The sequence below is a fragment of the Schistocerca nitens genome, chromosome 2 (assembly GCF_023898315.1).
Source record: "Schistocerca nitens isolate TAMUIC-IGC-003100 chromosome 2, iqSchNite1.1, whole genome shotgun sequence".
Classification (NCBI taxonomy): Eukaryota; Metazoa; Arthropoda; class Insecta; order Orthoptera; family Acrididae; genus Schistocerca; species Schistocerca nitens.
The window spans coordinates 609,871,379-609,888,067 of record NC_064615.1 but is presented as its reverse complement, the minus strand read 5'-3'; the positions used below and the strand labels follow the sequence as shown (position 1 = coordinate 609,888,067).

Here is a 16,689-nt window from a genome sequence, read left to right as displayed (position 1 = left end):
AATATGAAAGGCAATCAGGTGGGATTTTTAGGAAAAAATCTGACATTCATGTATGTAGGCTATCATGTGACTAAACAATACGGTATTTACACTCTTCCAAACAAAACACAAGTTGCATACCAATTTCTTTGTCATATTATCATCATATAAACTAATCAAAACAAGTACCATCATGGAGTGTTGTCAAGTAGGTGCTTGAGAACCCATCCCAATGACTCTGGCAGGAGTGGGAACTTTCAGCACCAGTGGAATACATCAACAATGGGGAAGCACCCATACTTGGTTCTCTGACACAATGTTTGTGAACACTGTGATTATTCATTTACCGTGGTATTGCATCTAGGCATTAATACTGTCTGCATATGATCTGTTATTAATGAAGTCAATGAAATACTGAAGCTGAAAATTGCATCATTTTCCAGATATTCTGGAGAGCTTGCGGCCTGTATCACCCAAACCAACTGGTCCACCTGTGACCAGTGAAGCAACGCACCCCTCCCACCCTGATACTACAGGTAGCAGTGGTGCTTCGCTGGAGGAGCAGCGAGCTGAAAGACGTTTCCTCAAGATCAATGTGCGGCACATAACTGATGGACAGGTGCAGTGCTTGTTCACTATTTGCACATAGTAGCTACACAATTTTGACACTGCAGTTCATTCATTATGTAGATACCACAATATTTTAAGGAAAATTTGACAGTAGGTGTTGTATCTCCCCAGCTGATCTGTCATATTATGAAACTGAAGATAAATGAAACCTAAAGCACAAGCGAAACTTGTGTAGGGATGGTAACACAAAGGAACCACCCAATTAACAGAGAAATTGGTAAAATGTTTGCATTTTTATGGTGTTTTTTGGTTAAATACGTGTTGTGAATTCATGGAGCAGTGACTCACATTTACTTATTTTACATCTCCTTGCACACACATTAAAATAAAATGTTATCATACCTTAGAAAACTCACAAACTTCAAAAATGCTTCTGTTCCAGGGTGTTGTTGGTGGTGTGCTGCTCGTGACGCCTAATGCAGTAATGTTTGACCCAAATGTATCTGACCCCCTAGTTATTGAGCATGGTCCAGAGATGTATGGTGTAATTGCTCCCATGGAATATGTGGTAAATGCAGCTATCTACTATGACATTGCCCACATGAGAGTGGGCCACCATACTGGTGACAACAAAAGGTGAGTCCCAAAGAACTGCAACTTTCTTAATGCAATACCCTGTTTAATTTCAGTGAAAAGAATGGCTGTTGTAATGTACAGTATGTGACCAAAAATGTGCAGGCACTACAGTTGATGTCCAATTGCCATTGCAGACTGCTTTCCTGTTGGTGTGAGTCAGTGGAGAGGTTATAATTTGAATGGAACTATGATTATAAGTACCCACAAGTTGGGGAATTGCATTACAGATATTTGCCAGCAGTTCAGTGTGGGCAGATCCATTGTTACCATTTTGTGTGATTCAGAAGTATCATGTTAGATTAAATCCAGTAGTCTCCTTCATAGGTCTAAGGAACAATAAAAGGTAGTACCAAACTTAGAAGTGTATTGTGAGAACTAATCCTTGATCATCCAAGTCAACATTCATAGAGGCATTCATTTGTCACAGTTCATAGTATGTGAAGCAGCAACTACAATAATGGGTTTGCACGGTTGAGTGACATTTGGCAAACTATTTCACTGTCGGACAAAACAAATGTAGACCCACCCCGCAACAAATCTTTGAGTAAATAACCGAAGCAGCTCAACATACATAAATAAATCAGACTAAAATTAATGATAAACATATATTTATGTACTTCTCTTATGTTACGTATATTTTTCCTTCCTTTCCCATCGGCAAACTCCAGTAGGACTGTAGAAATTAAAACATTCAGTTATCTCATGTTCAATAGACACAGTTGCCAGCCCATGCAGTCATGCCTTGCCAGTTGCTGACCCCAGGTATGTTTTAATTGGTTTAAATTAGGAAATAATTCTTCTCTACCTGACACTGTCACCAGTTCTGTTGGGAACATTATTAAGGCTGCACTTACATTGGGTGCAAAGATGTACTATTGGACGAGTTTCAAAATGTCAGTTACATAATAAAATGATTTACCATTGTTGAGATCAGCTTAAGTTCATTCTTTAAAATTGACAAGACTGGGTACTTCGCCTGTCTATGACTAAAACTGTCACACAGTTTGGAATGCTCGTCACTTAGAATGACCTGTGACATATCTTTCATTTTACTAATGTCATACAAAAATAAAAAAAATCTCATTGTGACTTCTAAGCTGATGAAATTTCTCACTCAGAGAACTTACTATAATATCCAGTATTTTAAAGTAAAAATCTGTTTAGTACTGCATTTCAGGATTTTCAGTTTTCATATCTTCTCCCGCATACTGAAACTGTTCCTTCTTCAGTCCCTTTCACACATCCATTGTACCTGCCTAAGATAGAGTTTTCTGTTTGATTGGTATTTACCCCCAGCTTACTATCACACTTCTGCATATCATCTCCAAATAATTAATGTAATCTACATCCTTTTAAACCTGCTCAGTGTTTTCATCTCTTGATCTCCGTCTGCAATTTTTAACCTCTGTATTTTCCTCCGCTACTAAATTAGTGAGCCCTTGATGTCTCACAATGTGCCCTATAAACTGATCCTTTCTTTCAGTAAAGTTAAGTCACAAATTTCTTTCCTCCCCAATTGTATTTAGTACCACCTCATTGGCTACATGATATACCCATCCAGCCTTCAGCACTCTCTTGTAGCACCACATTTCTAAAACTTCTATCATCTCCTCATCTTGTCTGAACTGCTTGTTATCCAAATTTTACTTCCATACAAGGCTACACTCCTAATGCTTAAATCTGTATTAGATGCTAACAATTTTCTCTTGTTCATGAAAGATTTTCTTGCCATTTCCAATCTATATTTTGTATCATCTCAACTTCAACTATCAGTTATTTTACTGTCAAAATAGCAAAATTTATCTACTGCTTTTAGTGTGTCATTTGCTAATAAGTTCTCTCAGGTTTTCTTACTTAATCAGTCTACATTCCATTAGCCTCGTTTTGATTTTGCTTGTATTCTCCTATCAAGAGACAATCCAATCCATTCAACTGCTCTTAAAAGTACTTGGATGTTTCTGACAGAATTACATTGACATCAGTTAATATCAAAGTTTTTATTTTTTTCTCCCTGAGATCTATTGCCTTTTCTGTATTTTTATTTGGTTTCCATTATTGCTTGCTCAGTGTGCAGGTTGAATAACATCAGGAACAGGTTGCAACCCTGTTTCAGTCTCTTCTCAACCACTGCTTCCCGTCTATACTCCTCGACTCCAGTTACGTGTCTGGCTCCTGTATAGGTTGTTAATGGTGTATTGCTTTCTGTATTTTACCCCTAATACTCTCAAAATTTCAAAGAGAGTATTCTAGTCAACATTGTCAAAAGCTTTCTCCAAATCTACAGAAGATGTAAACAGAGGATTACCTGTCTCCTAAAATTAATAGTAGGATCAGTATTGCCTTGCATGTTTTTAACATTATTTCCTTTCATCTATTAAAATCAATACCTCATTTGATATCCAAGGATTTCTACTAGGCTTTGTCTTCTCACCTGTTTGATCCTGTGTTGTGGTCAGGCATTCGTTGCTTAGTGCTCTACTTATCCTGGTTCCCTCTGCTTAATTTCCTATCTTTTTGTAGTTTCTCAATTGTAATCTACACTCAATAACCAATAAATTATGGAAAGAGTCCACATCTGCTCCTGGAAATTTCTTACATCTGGTTCCAAAATCTCTGTCTTACCTTTAAATAATCAATCTGAAACCTGGTGTCCCCAGGTCATGCATACAATTTTCTTCCCTGAATCTTAAACCAGTTGTTAGCAATGATTCAATTATGCTCTGTGCAGAACTACACCAGGTGGCTTCCTCTTTCGTTCCTTCCATCCAGTGCATATTCACCAAAGATTTTTCCTTCTCTAGCTCTTCCTGCCATCAAACTCCAGTCCACCATCACAGTTAAGCTTCCCTCTACTGTAACTATCTGAATGATTTCCTAAGATACATTTCTTCAGTCTCTTCATCTGCGGAGCTAGTTGGTATGTAAACTTACGCTTCTATTGTGGGTGGTGGCTTCATGTCTATCTTCACTACAATAATTTGTTCTCTGCACTGTCCATAGTAGCTTATCTGCATTCTTATATTCTTATTCATTGTTAAGCCTACTCCTGCATTACCCATATTTGTTTTCATATCTATAACCCTTTTCTCTCATTACCAGAAGTCTTGTTCGTCCTACCAGCGCACTTCACTAATCCCCACTATATATAACTTAAAACTATTCATTTTCTTTTTAAATTTTCTAATCTACTTATCCATTTAAGGGATAAAAAATTCCGCACTTCGATCTGTATGTTTCCAGTAGGGGACTACTTTACCTCCAAAACATTTTATTCAAGAGGACACCGTTGTCATTTAACTGTGCAGTAGAGATTCTTGCCCTTGGGTAAAATAACAGTAGTAGTTTCCCCTTGCTTCCAGCCGTTTGCAGTATCAATGTGGCAGTGCAGTGTTGACTGATGTTAAAGGCCCCTGTAACTACTGAAAAACCTGCTGCCCTCTTCAGGAGTCGCACAGTTGTCTAGCCTCTCAACAAATACCTCTCCATTATGGTTGCATCTACGGTGCAGCTATCTATATCACTGAGTCATACAAGCCAGTCAATGATATAAATGGGGGTGTAGATCCAGGTGTCTCGACAAGTTGACAACTGTGATTTGTATCCATTATCAACTGCTGCATTGTACTATTGTTAAAGATTTCACAATTAAATCAAACCGAATGCTTCTGTTACCTTTATGAACATTGTTATGGCAAAATTCAAATGATAATGTAATAATGCAGCTAATAAAACTCAACTTACAATCAAAACTACTGTGGCCAGTAGTTTTAACATTCTGTAAAAGCTATTCTATAATGACATCCGCCATTAAAATTTTTTTTTTGAATGTAAAGACGGATCTGTACTTTTTGAATGATTGCTTCGGATGAAACAGCATATAATGTCATAAGCTTGTAAATGTAATACATCAGTATTCAAAACTACCTTACAAATGAATTCTGCTTTGCTTTATTTAAATTGTACCCATGTTTTCTAAATTGTTATTATTCTTTCTTTTTTTCTTTTTTGGGTAATCTGGACAATGCACAAATTTCAATGCTTCCTTCTTTGTTGTTCTGTTGTATAGCATTGCCACTACATATTAGAGTTTCCCCTTTCCAATCTCTGCATCTCATACTTTGATTGTGTGGTTAATGTTTGTCTACATTCTTGCCTTCTTCACTCTCACCACCTGTTTCATGATGTCTCTTATAAGTGGACTTTGATTCAGCACGCTTGTTCGTTCTCTGTTTGTTTTTCTACTGTTGTTTTCTTATGTGATTATATCTTATAGAAGAAATTTGTAATAATTCTGTGTTCTGATTTACACAACCCATTTTGTTTACAGGGCAGACACACCCAAGCCGGAAATATACCATTCGAAGGCCTTTCAGACCTATGAGAAAGGACAGAACTCACCAGGCAAGGATTCTCTTCTAGTGAAGGATGAGACTTTTCCAGAGCTTGCTGGCCCAGCCCGATCTTCCCCAGAGGACAATGAGAGCGAGTGTTCATGCCCTGGACGTGAAGATGGTGATGCCTTCCCCAAGGCCTTTGAACGGGATCTCGTGACACCTACTAACCTGGCAACCACAGTAGAAAACGGGACTGATGCGGACAGCAGACAGGTATTATTTTGGTACTGGTCTGTAGCATTTGATACTTGTCAGAAGTACTTCTTGGAGCTTGTGTTCATAAATTAATATTATAGAGGCCCATACAAGCTCCGTTAAACTTCATAATATGTCTTACTGGTAAAATAGCTGTTTCATATAATGTTCACACTGGTATTTTGGCAGGCCACTGACATGCTCATTGGAATTATCAAATGCGTGGTCTATAGTTCCTCAAGCCTGCCAGTTAAGATTAAATTAATGACTTGTGTGTTAAAGAGGAAAGTACAGAGCTTGCATTCGACACTTCCTTCCAGAATTGTGGGATTTACACTGCTGGCCATTAAAATTGCAACATCATGAGGTGCATGCAACAAAATGAAGTATATTCTATGGATGTGCAAATGATTGGCATATCCGTGCAGCCACTCAAAGTAGGTGGGATTAAATATCTACAATCTGTGTATAAGAAAATTTTTCGCAGCAATTTTTTCATTCAAAAATCTCACAACCAACCAACAGTTAAATGTGACGATGATGCTTCACACAAAGAGGAAATAAGTCTATCAGCATGTTTCAGAATTTGACAGTGGCAATATTGGGGCCTGTTGACTTTTTTATTGTTCCACAACATTGCTGCTCCTACTGATTGGAATCCCATGACCATTTTCGTTCTCCAAGAGAACAATAAATTTGAAAAATCCTATTCTTAAACCAGCTCTAGACATAAGAGTTCATTTTCTATCCACAAGTTAAACAACTGTTCTCTCTCTCTCTCTCTCTCTCTCTCTCTCTCTCTCTCTCTCTCTCTCACACACACACACACACACACACACACACACAGTAGGTTCGGGAGACCTGTACTCAATGGCTTGCAGGATTCCAACAGCTCCATGCAGCTACTGCTTAAGAGGACAAATATATCATTCATTTTGCTGTGGGGTGTGGAACAACCAGATCATGTACCTAAAAATAACGAAAGACATTGTTTCCAGCAAGAAAAGTATTCATATGGACAGTACAATGATGTCTTGAGCAGTAGGATTCTTCTGCTGTCAGACTCACATGTAGGCTGTCCAATTGTTACTTTTTCTTACACTGCTCATAATGTGAACATGCCACATACTACAAACATAGAAATGTGATTTGTGACTGGGAAACCTGCTACATAATCTTTCCATATATATGAAATATAAATGGCATTACTCGTACGTACTTTGTCCATCTGCACTAAAATGCTAATCATTTGCATACTCATGCATATAACAAACTTCATGCAGGGTCATCTGGGAAAGACTTGGGGATTTTTTCATCCAGGAGAAAACTGGGAAAAACTCGAGAATTTTTTAGAATTCCAGGAGTTTCTCATTGTTCTTGTTTTGATTTAAGTTTTTGTAATTTTGACAGGTAAGAACTGATACTAAAACATGAATTTTACTTTATCCCACTACTGCAGTATAATAATGCAGCAGTATAACATAAGAGAGAGAAAAACGTGAACATAAAACTTCAGCTGCAAAGAAAATAATCCATTTACAACAGCAAAACACAGTGTGCATGCAAGTGTCCGCTAATAGCAAAGTGTGTCAATGTCTTTAGGACGAATATTATGCAGTACTTTGTAACAGCAAACTGCTTTCGATCAGCATAGCATCGCAGCTGTTTACATTACTAATAGGTCGCAGGAAAATATTGTGAATGGTTGTTTGGTAAGCATTAATTTCAAAGTAAATTTCTTTCACACAAGATGAATAGTGTTACATGTGTTTGACTCTCATTCAAAACTTCACACTTTGAGGTCTAGTCACTCAGAAAAGTCTCGGGCCCGGAAGATCAGACATTTTTGTCATAATTTATAATTTTACTGCACTTTTGTGTTTGATATATCTTAAAGGGTAACACAAACAAAAAGACCTATATTATTTGTGAAAGTTTAGATTTTCTTGTAGCAACACTATATGTTTATTAATTTAAACCATGGACTTGTCTTATTTGTGTGTTCATGCAATTTGACAGTGATTTGCTATTGGCTGACTGCGTCATGTGTTTATGTTCTGAATACCTGCTGTCATTTGCTGGCAGGATAACGTGACTGGAGCTACAATTGGCTGACAGAAGTGCATCACAATTGCCATTTCAGTGCTTCACAAACTAACGTGCTGAAATGAAATGAAATGTCGTGTGACGAGGGCCTCCCGTCGGGTAGACCATTCGCCTGGTGCAAGTCTTTCGATTTGACGCCACTTCGGCGACTTGCGCGTCGATGCGTGCTATATTCGGTGGACTTAATACTTTACTTTCGTAATAAGAAAACACGAAGTGTTCACATTGCTGTACATAAAATATCTTTCCCAAGCACATTAATTTTTTGCTACGTTTTGCTTTTGAAAGTACCAATACCTTCTATGCTGTTGCGTAATGATTAATAAGTTTTACAGTTTTGGGGGAAAGTGTACTGTCACTGAAAGTGGAGAAAGTGTTTTTTCATCTGGGAATTGTTTTTTCCGTGTACTTGTCTTCACTCTGTTTGTGTCAATTTGAAGTTTGTTGCATGCCACTTTGTGATGGCCCAGTTCTAATGGCTACCAGTATAGGAAATACTAATATTGACTAGAGTGCCAAAACAACATCAGCAAAACAATATAAGTTAAACATTATTAACTTGAACGTAGCTTGATGTTTTGTCCTAAATTAATTTGTGGAAAAAAGTTAATGACCTGTTCGCAATTATTTTTAAAAGTTAGACACAAAAGAACACTGTGGTTGTTCATAGTATTTGCTATTTTATTACTTTGTTGCAAATTTATGATGTTAAGGCAGTTTCTATTATCTAGCTAATTTGAGATTTAGCAGTTTGTGTTGGTGGCATATTAACAGCTCTGCTTAGTCAGAGAGCTGAATGTTGACCACAGAGCTGGACTGTGACTTGTATGAGAGGGAACAGAAACAGGGAAGTTAGAAATGTTAAGAAATATTTGTGCAAGTAATTGTAATGATGAAAATAGAAGTGCAATTAAAATACTGATTCTGCCAGGGAGAAAAATTAATGCTGTGAATAATGACGAATGTGGTAGTGGTAAGGGACCAATTTATTGACCTTGTAGCGAAAAATACAACAACACTGTATATAAATCCAAACTGTTCCCACTGAAAGTTCTTACTAATATTAAACAGCATAAGAATATTACATATCATTAGGAGCACAGGAGATCACTAGAAAAGTTATTGATTATGACAAACTAAGTGGTAATTATCCAAAAGAAGAAAAAGGAAAGTGGATGGAGCTCAAGTCTAAAATTATGCTGTTAATCCTGCAGTGTACTGTACTAATGCTCTGATTTGTTGTTAATCACAAAATCTTATAAGGAAATATTCCATGTATTTATATGATACTGGGAAGTTGTAGCTGGAATACAAATTATGAAAGGAATAAAGGAAACCAGTTATTGCATAGTTAGATGGTAAGTTAGCGGTGTTGGAAAGATTGGGCAGGGGTTTGGAAGTTGGCGTAGCATGAAGATGGAATAAAATGTTTCGTAGATTGAGTGGGTGGTGAAAGTACCAGTTCAGAAGATGGGGGAGGGTGTTCCTCATTTCAAGGAACTATGAGAGATAGTTGAAAACCCAGTGGAAGATATTGTTTAGTTGTTTCAACCTAGGCTGATCCTGGGTGATGTGGAGGGTGCTTCTTCAAAGCTAATTGTTGGCAGAAGTTTGGGGATGGTGAGAGTTCAGGGACTTGAGGGCTTCTGTGGATATGGTAGATTAGATCTGTTTGCAGACAAGGTTTGAAGGGTAATACCTATCTGTGAAGGGCTTAGTAATATCTTCGTACTCGGCAAGATTTTATTTGTCACTTGACGATGTGCTGTCCATGAATGTAGTACTGTGAGGGAGAAGCTTCAGCCTGTGGAAGGGATACCTTCCAGTATCTCATGCATTCAGAAGTTTTAGCCTGTTGTTAAATATCAGAGTGTAACAGTATGTAAATGTTGTTGATATGGATTGTGTCATCTGTCCCTTTGCCTACATAATACAAAACTGTATGTAGCAGTAAATTAAACAGCTTTCTGTTTTTTATGTATTCTATTACCTCAATTTAAACTCTTAAAATATATTATTTACATTTGGCCAATGAAGAACAAATTACAGCATCTACATTATCACATCTGAGTATATTAGGATGTGGAAACTCGTAAAAATGGAAGAGAGGGCATTATACGCAATTACAAAGTTTCCCATTTAGTTCCAGACAAGTTTTACATTCCCTTGTGCAGGTGACTGTAATAGTTTAGTTTAAATATACAGGAGTGTTCAAAGAGGTGTAATGTAGTATAATTTAAAAATAGCAGAAATTGGCATCTTATTGGATCTTGAAACAAATGTATGGGCTAGTTGTACTTAGAAATGCTTTGTGTGCAGTAGTACTAGTGGCTTCTGTAGCTGAACATACTAAAATAATAATTTCATTAGCATAAATGCACAATCCCCAATAAAACAATGGAAAATCTAAGATGGAATGTAAAAATGTTATGAAAAGGGCAATTGCTACTCACCATATAGTGGAGATGCTGAGTGTCAGATAGACACAACAAAAAGACTGTCACAAAAAAGTGCTTTCAACCTACAAGTAAGCTTTGTCAAAAATAGTGTGCCGCTGCCGCCCCCCCCCCCCCTCACACACACACACACACACAGAGTCTTTTTTGCTGTGTGTATCTGCGATTTGGCATCTCCACTATATTGTTACATACAATCCCTAATAAACATAGGTTGTAGAGAAGATAGATCAGTACACCAAATGTTGGCAGTTAAATAAAGTGAAATGCAGCTTTTTTTCAGAGTATGCAGATAATAATAACGTATGATAATTTTCCCTATGGGGAAACTATGAAACTGGTGTGTACAAAGCTTGAAACATCACCTACAGGTAGCAGCTCTACAGCTTTACCTCTTGAGAGATGGTTTGTAGGGAATCTGTCATGACCTCCACAGCTGTCGATAGTGGTCAGATAGCAGAAGAAAAGAGAGTGTAGAGGGAATAAGAGAATACCCTAGATAGGATGGAGGACAGCAGTGGTCATAAACTTTTAATCTGTTTATTGCTAGTTGATTTCAGTGACTGTACATCTATCTTCATTATAATAATTATATTTGAGTACTGGTTATTGCTGCATTGAAACTAGTTACACACCAGCTGAAATTGATCTGCAGTAAACACGTTAAAAATTTATGACATGTGCTGCCCTTCCTCTTACCTTGGATCTCATTAAAACAATTTTGGAGTGTGCTGTTCCTGATTGAAACACACCTGAATGTAAGAATATGTTGGTGAGAACAAAAGAGTGATCCAGCAAAAATAATCTGATTGTACTTCTCAGCAAAAGATTTTAGTAGACGTGGCTGAAAGTTCTAGTGTGTTCATAGTGGCTGTTCCTCAGTCCATGACATCAAGGTTAGAGACACCGTATATTATGGCTTAATAGTGGTACTAACTGTGTATCCTCAACTAGAGATTTGTATGCTTTCAGGTTTGGTTACAGTTTCGATGGGTTATATTAAAACAGTGATATCAGGTGGTCTAATGTATACATCCTGCATATCATAGTACATTTCTGCTTTCAAATAATACATGAATAGTAACAGCTGTGAAAGAATTGCGACAGGTCAAGTAGCTAAGTGATTCTGTTACAGAACCAAGATGGCAAGTCATTGTCTTAAAACTTGAGGGTTCACAAATAAGTGTCACCAATAGAGACAAATAGTTTTCTTAAGTGGTTGGTCACTGTTTCCCCATATAAGGTGTAGTTTTTATTCAGAATATACTGTCCATTGGGATACATGCAGGAATGATACATGTATTACCTGTCTTTGGTTAATTTATTACAAGAATAAGAGGGTAAAGAAGATTATTCGAAAGAAAAGTTTGAAATGTTTAATCACAAATGGAACTGAATACCAAAACTGCAACAACTGTAGGGAGCAAATAGACTAGATTACATCACTGATGTTCGCAACTAACTAACTTTGATATTGTTAACACTCCAACAAAGTATGATTTATACAAATGTGGCATATTTAGAGTTCAATTTCAAGACTAATTTTCATTTCTACTTTTTTACCTATAAGGTAAACTTTTATTTTTTAACAGTTTGATAAATATATACCCAACAGGTGTCTTTTGAATCTTGCACCTCTGGTTCTCAGACAAAGGACGGTGTAGAAGAGACGACTGAAGCAGATGATGATGACTATGATGATGATGATATCATAAAGGCACTGAGATCAGCAGAAGAGCGACGTCGCTCTTGCATTGATCATCACTGGGCTGTACCTAGCAGCGAACGAGATCGCTCCTTGGAAAAAGATGAACTTGAAGCAGATGGAGAAAGAAATGACACAGCAGTAAGTGCTCCATGTGATGGCCTGCTAGAGAAACACAGCTGCCATGATTCTGGCATAGATATCCGAGAAGTAGGAGCACTTGGAGATCAGGCACAACCACCTGGAACTCATTCAGTCCAGGAACAGCAGGAAGATGATGAGGAGGAAATACCTATTGTATTACCTAGTAAGAAGGTAACTATTTGGTTTTGCTTCACTCGCTGTAAGAAGGCAACATTCAACATGATATGGGTATAATAATCTATTCAAGCCAGAAGAACTGCTACAGAATTAACCTGTTCGTTTTCTTGTAATATCTTCAGAGTGCCACAGCCTGTTGAGAGGCTACAACAGTCACATTGACATTATTTACTGTTCTGACATTTTCCACATAGTATACTTACATTTCAACAAACAGTTTATTTCTGTGAGTGCTGTTCCTCTCACAGTGCCTCAAAGGATGGGAAAAATGCTGCCCTTCTCTCATTTTCTAACCATTGTGTTCCTGTTCATTTTTCTGCATTTCAACTGAAGGATTCAATTTTCAGCAACAACTTAACAGTGTGTTCACTCTTCCCGATTATTCCATATAATTGGATATTGTTTAAAATCCATGCACACAGTAATAGTTTATATTGTACCTTCGAAAATAAGACAAGCAACTTTTAACTGTCAGAATCAAACACCCAACAAGATTTTGAAAATGTTTTTGACCAAATAGCACTCTGCATGTGCCAGTTCAAACTTCTTGCTCCTTTCCTTCAAAATTTGACATAGCCTCTTTTGTATGTAATATAGTTCCCCCAGTAGTATTTTAATCCCAAAGCTTTTGCAAACATTACCACCCGCCCCCATCTCTTATGGTTGCACTTTCTCTGTCATACCTTCAATGCTACTAATGTATTGAGTTATAGTAAACACACATTATTACACATTCTCAATTTGCAACAGGATAGGATTACTAATGGCACCCAGTGTAAAGGTATTTCCCATACTCACTCCTGATTTCTTCGTCTGTCCAAATTTAATCTAAGACCATTATCTCTGATTGACCATTGACCATGTTTAGGGGGTATCTAGTTGATGCAGTGGTACTACATTCTACTTAACGTCTCATGCAAGTTACCTGAAATCTGCTTAATTTGTTCACTATAATGTGTAGTAGTAGTAGTAGTAGTAGTAGTTGAGGACAGGTATTATATTGCTGCTAAATAATCTTCCGTGAGAGAACTTTTTCACCTATCTTAATGTACCACGTGTGTGATGCCACACATCTCTTTGGTTGCCTCCATCTTGCTCTTGTCCTCCTGCCACATTAATATTTACTTAAACTGAGGATAGTAGTTGACATCTCTCAGTGGATTTACACAAAAATGTTGCCTCTTGTGCAGCTGTGAATTTTGTTGGTGAAGAACACACAACAAAATGGTGTAATCATTGTGCTTAACTTGTCAAAGTATTTCATAGAAGAAAAAATTCTCAGTTCCCTTTATCTCTCACCCACAAGACAACAGCTGACAGAAAATACCACACTTCCTAAGTAGCATCACTTTTGTTTAGTAGTGGTGGTCTTGAATCATTGCAGTTACTCACACAGGTCAATCTTGTGCAATTCTTATCACATGCATAAAATTGCACCCTACATCCATTTGAACCATTTGACTCTGCTTGTTGTTCACAAGCATTAGCCTCCCTCGAGAGTTTCTACCCTTTCAGTTCTCTCCATTACCAAATTGACAATTCCTTCTTTTACTAAAGTTAGGCCATGAAGATCATTTCTTCCCCATTAGGGAGGACGACGGTTCAATCCCGCGTCTGGTCATCCTGATTTAGGTTTTCCATGATTTCCCTAAATCGCTCCAGGCAAATGCCGGGATGGTTCCTTTGGAAGGGCATGGCCAACTTCCTTCCCCATCCTTCCCTAATCCGATGAGACCGATGACCTCGCTGTTTGGTCTCTTCCCCCAAACAACCCAACCCAACCCTTCCCCATTCAACTCGGTCTCTGTCTGTTAGTTACTCAGTATACCCATCCAGTCTTCAGAATTATTCTGTAGTACTACATTTAAAAAGCTACTCACTTCCTGTGTCTGCTGTTAAGGCTACACGTCGTATGCAACTGAATTCTTGTTAAGGTCTTAGGGTTTCTGTAGAGTAAGTAACAAAGTGAGGACAATTGAATTCATAACAACCCTACTCCTTGTTTACATTAGTCATATTTCAGAGTGCAACTTAAGTAGATAACACCAATGGCAATGCCATTTCCAGTACTTGGCTATAAGCTTTCCATTAATTCTCATTTCCCATTACTGTGCACCCTTGCTAATACTGCAGTGCTGTTAAGTATTAGCTCAATTGTTAGATCAATACAGCTAACTCTTTGTGAAAGAAGCTAAACTATATAATAGCTTGGAAGGTAGGAGACAAAGTACTGGTGGAAGGCTCTGCATTCAGGTCATTGCACCAGTTGGGACTGACCAATTGCCATTTCATCATCTGCCAGTGACATCATTCGGTGTGGTATGGAGGCACACACCGCTCGCTCAGCCATTGATGGTTTTCCTTACCTTGGAGCCGCTACTCTGAGTACCTCTTTGTTGGTCTCATGGGGCTGAGTGCACCCCAGACCATTCCTCCACCAAAGAAAAATCCCTGGCATTACCAAGAATCAAACCTGTGTCCTCTGCTTATGCTGTGGAGGAGGTCAGTCATTTGAGTACTCTTTCATAAAGACTGAAAGCCAGTGACATAGAGTATGTACCTCTAATGTAGCACTCTCATTTATAAGGTATGTTGTACACAGGTTGTTCAGCACTTTCACTGGCACAGTATCAATATGAGTGGTTTCCTTCAACTAGAATTTTTATATAACACACAGATGGAAATAATATTCAGCATTTTATGTTGCTGTGGCACTCTTTTGTCTGCTTTCACTAAGTTTTCTGTCAGTTCCTCTCCTATAAATTCTCCCTTGCACCCACACCCCCAGGACCCCAGTTTCCTTTTATTTTTAGTTAATGAATTTTTATTCTTTGTATTATTAGTGATAAGTTTATGATTTTTAATAATTTATTGTAATATATTTAAATTTACCTGGCTTGTTTAAGCAACTTGGCACCCTTTGGAATGAAAGTATGAAGCCCCACAGTTCCTGCAAGAGTATAGTGTTTGTGTATTGCTACGTAGGCCACGTAACGTAGAAACACGGCCGTGAAAATGAACATGCAAAATGAATGCTGAAAAAAAATAGTCACTCGATTGAAGAGATACTATGTTCAGCAGCAAGAAATGCCTCCAACTCCGATCAAGTCAGATTGGAACTTTTATTGGAAGCAGTCCATTCAGATATTAGGATTGAATTATGGCAGTGATGTAAGTCGTTCTGACTTCCATAGAGAAGTGTGTGGACTCCTTCGGCAAATTGCAATACATAAAACAAAGTAACTTGAAACTGAAACTTTGCTGCTGATTGCCATGGAGCAAAATATGTTTCCTAATGACACCTGAACATTACGAGAACACAATGTGAAGTGCAAAAGCATACTGCGCCTTGTAACTATTTGAAAGATTTGCATGGACCTATCAGATTTCAAGTGACGTTACTTAAGTGTGTAGTTTTTCCGCAATGGTGGTGGCTTAAACTACCTGTTAGCTTGCATATGTGGCAATATTGGACTGTCACCTGCACCACACAGCCTTGCAAGTAATTTGGAACTGACTCTTTCCATTTGGACGTAGCAGTGCTTCCAATTATAAATTGAAAGCTTTTAGCTCACTCATGTCTCAGCTGAGCTGTGAATATGTATGATGCTGACATCATTACTGTTCCAGAGCAGGAATTTCCAATGGGTGTCTGGCCATTACTGAAATTTCTTTAATTTATTATTATTATTATTATTGTTTTAATATTACACTTTAAATTTTATTCTTTCATTTTTCTGTGTGTCATTTTGATTTTCTCTTATTCATTCTGTGTTGTCTTGAGTGCCCCAATACCCATTAGTTTTATTCTGAACTATCATTTTTTCTCATCTGCCAGTCTGTATGTTGCACTATGTTGGGTGGTTACAAGTAGTTACTGTTTGTTTGTTTATTTGCTTGCTTGCTTGCTTGTTTTCTTTATAAAACATACTCCCTTGCTAACACATGAGGTGACTGAAAAATTGACCTAAATGTGGATGGTTGTGCAACCATTTGCGTTTATGGTTTTTAGATGCACACTTCAAGAGGACAATTCAAAAGGAGGATTCCAAAATGTATTAGTGTCTAATGTGATCAGAAATACTGAGGTATGAAAATTAATAAAATATCATATACGAGGTCTGTAAAAATAAACAGCTTATTTTAAATAAAATTTCTGGCAGCAGTTAGTGAGCAAGTTAAGTGATGTACATGGAACTAGTATGTATAATGAATGTGATGGATAGTTAGGGTTCTATTTCAACATTACAGGTATTGCACACACATTGTCAAAGACCATTCAACTACTATGGGCCATATAAACTGACACTTCTTAACACTTGTTGCC

General features: G+C 37.6%; 1 protein-coding gene across 10 annotated transcripts in view; it reads left to right on the top strand.

Moving 5' to 3' along the window:
• Positions 1-16,689, top strand: part of LOC126236693 (oxidation resistance protein 1) — a 785,360-nt gene that overhangs the window by 545,736 nt on the left and 222,935 nt on the right. For 8 of the 10 annotated variants that reach the window (XM_049946190.1, XM_049946188.1, XM_049946187.1 and 5 more), the window contains 4 exons: positions 423-598; positions 992-1,185; positions 5,513-5,792; positions 11,952-12,356. In XM_049946190.1, the coding sequence (XP_049802147.1) occupies positions 423-598; positions 992-1,185; positions 5,513-5,792; positions 11,952-12,356 (1,055 nt within the window). The remainder of the gene's footprint in view (positions 1-422; positions 599-991; positions 1,186-5,512; positions 5,793-11,951; positions 12,357-16,689) is intronic. The other 2 variants (XM_049946189.1, XM_049946195.1) reach the window with 2 other exon arrangements.